This window comes from Mustela erminea, chromosome 14, assembly GCF_009829155.1.
Source record: "Mustela erminea isolate mMusErm1 chromosome 14, mMusErm1.Pri, whole genome shotgun sequence".
NCBI lineage: Eukaryota > Metazoa > Chordata > Mammalia > Carnivora > Mustelidae > Mustela > Mustela erminea.
The window spans coordinates 34907967-34910562 of NC_045627.1; the positions used below are offsets into that span (position 1 = coordinate 34907967).

General features: G+C 45.9%; 1 protein-coding gene across 1 annotated transcript; it reads right to left on the bottom strand.

Moving 5' to 3' along the window:
- Positions 1–511: 511 nt before the first annotated feature.
- ATOH7 (atonal bHLH transcription factor 7) lies at positions 512–2596 on the bottom strand. Its single transcript, XM_032314123.1, has one exon. It carries the CDS (start codon positions 1478–1480, stop codon positions 1022–1024), a length of 459 nt encoding a protein of 152 aa, XP_032170014.1. The 5' UTR covers positions 1481–2596; the 3' UTR covers positions 512–1021.

The following is a 2596-nucleotide window of genomic DNA, read 5'->3' on the forward strand; positions in this document are numbered from 1 at the left end:
AATAACTTACAAAAGCAACATTTTAAAATTTCTCAGTGTTAGTTATATTTATATATGTAATATTAACATATATGTATTCCTATATAGGAACAAATATATATTTGGGTACTTGTAAGGAATTAGTAGTAATTGGCCTCAATAAAATATTGAGGAATTGTATATCTACTTAATAGCTAAATGTTATTTAGATTAATTTAACCTTTAAAAAAACCATGAAAAATAATACATCTATAGTTCCAAGTTACAGAGAAAGCCTTCAGTTTAATTATTGTATTCTCATCAGCTTGCCTTTTTTAGTATTAGAAAAGAGCACATCTGCCAATTGGTGCAATTAGATTTAAACATTTCACATCTTCACTCAGGGAAGCACTCAATATCTTCACCCCCAATAGGCCTTTATTGCCATCAGGAAACTAGCAGGGCACTTAGCATAAAAAACAAGCTCACAATTTTATTTCTATATTACAAAATCTATATTTTAATAATGTATACATTTAAAAATACAGAGCACTCACGCCAGGTACTCTAGCAAAAAAAAAAAAAAGTATGACTACTTCATGCATACACACACAATGCAGTAAGCATAAATGTATTTACACGACGGGTAGGTAGCTGTCTTAAGCATACACACGTAATGAATACTGTAACTTCACCCGAACACGTCAAACTTACAAAGTTTAAGAAAGTGATTGTTTCTCTGAGGACTAACACTGCAGTATAGCCTAATCCTATTTTTTCTTAAGATTGTTTTCCCTTAAAGTCGTCCCCCAAAAGGGAGAGGGGGCATTATTTTCACAGGAATCAAAACCATTCACAAGTTCCATCAATGTAGTCTACAAAATACTGATAAGGAGGAAGAGAAAGGCAATAAAATCGTGTCCATAAAACCAGAGACGCGAATAAAAGTGACCTGAAAGTTTGCTATTTTAATCTAAGAACGCATCCTTGGCCACCTCCTGGGGAAAGGGCTACGGTTCTGGAGCTCGATCTCTGGGCATCTCCCCCTGGCAGGGGGCGCGCCCTAACTGGCCATCTGGAAGGGCTCCGGCTGGAAGCCGAAGAGCCTCTGGCCGTAGGGCTCGCCCTCACCCGGCAGCTTCGCACTCGCAAACGGAAGGTAGTGGTCGCGGCCAAAGTGCTCACAGTGGAGACTGACCCAGTCCCGCTCCGAACCGAATCGCTCGGCCTCGGCCAGGATACGGGTCAGCGCCATGATGTAGCTCAGTGCCATCTGCAGGGTCTCATACTTAGACAGCTTTTTATCCTGGCCCCACTGGGGCACCACCCTACGCAGGCGGTCGAACGCGGTGTTGAGCCCCTGCATTCGCCGGCGCTCGCGCGCGTTGGCCGCCAGGCGCCTGCGCGCCGCGCTCTCCAGCCGCCCAGCCCCGGCGCACGCACCCGCGCACTCGGCGCCGCCTGCGCACGCGGGCGCGGCGCGCGGTCCCGCCGCGGGGTTGCTGGGCTTGCAGGACTTCATCCCAGGCCGGAAGGAGGGCGGCTCTGAGCTCCCTCGCCCGCTCAGGACCTGCGCGCGAGCCGGTCTGTGGAGCCGCTCCGCAACGTGGCTCTTCTGAGCGAGTAAGTCATACACGAAGCGACTCGCGTGGAATCAGAGTTTACAGTGGGGAGTACGGGACCCCGCCTTCCGTCCTACTGGATAACCAGACTGCTGTCTCTTCACTTGCTCAAATTTAGGGGAAACTGAGGTGCTGAAGAGAAAGTCATTTTCCCAACGTGAGATTGGAAAAGAGAAGGGAACCTTCTTGCTGCAGAATGTGGTGTGGCTGGTTTGGGGAAGATCTTTCAAGTCCTCTGGGAAAGCCCGAGAGTTCTTTTTCAGGAAGACGAAATCTTTTGCAGATGCTCAGGGAGAGAAGGAGCGCTTTTTCCGCAGTAGCTGTCGGAGAGTGCTGGATGAACCTTTGAAGGAGGAGAATTTATAGCAGAGGGCTGAGGGAGGGAACAGGTGGTGGCAGGTGGGCGGGCGTCCCTCAGCTTCCATCTCAGCACCTTCCTACCCTGGGAACTGCAGGGGGGGAAGGGGGACGACGCACAGCAAAATCCTGACATTACAGCCTTCGTCTGTTGAAGTTTCTCCAAAGCTATGTCGAACAGTAACACACCATCTGGAGTGGCCTGGCTGTCCCCAAAAGAATTAACAGGGTGGGGGTGGGGAAAGAGCTTGGTCCATCTTTTCCCATATCAAGTAGCCGCTTATGTATCAAAAACGTAACCGAGGTTTTACATTTATTAGAAATTGTTTGTGTGAACATGTTGGTCTTGGAATTAAGAGATATGTTAGAAGTTTAAGGAGAGTTAGCTTTGTCAAGATGTATGACATTTTTGGTTAATGCCGATCTGATATACTGACATTTTTATCTTAGCTATTAAGGAAGTTGGGACAAATTAGTAGGTCCTAATATTATAGACCTGAAATTCTACTGTCCAAATAATTTGGCTGTTTTCTGCAGAATAATTTATTGTAACATATTAAAAGATATTAATGGTATATCAAAAATATTCTAGCTACATAGTTGGATTGCATGAGTTTGGATACTTTGGATACTCAAAATTTATACTCTGTTTCCCCTGA

Bases quoted from the DNA above. Each gene is read 5' to 3' on its own strand.
- ATOH7 (XM_032314123.1), bottom strand. From the start codon at position 1,480: ATGAAGTCCTGCAAGCCCAGCAACCCCGCGGCGGGACCGCGCGCCGCG.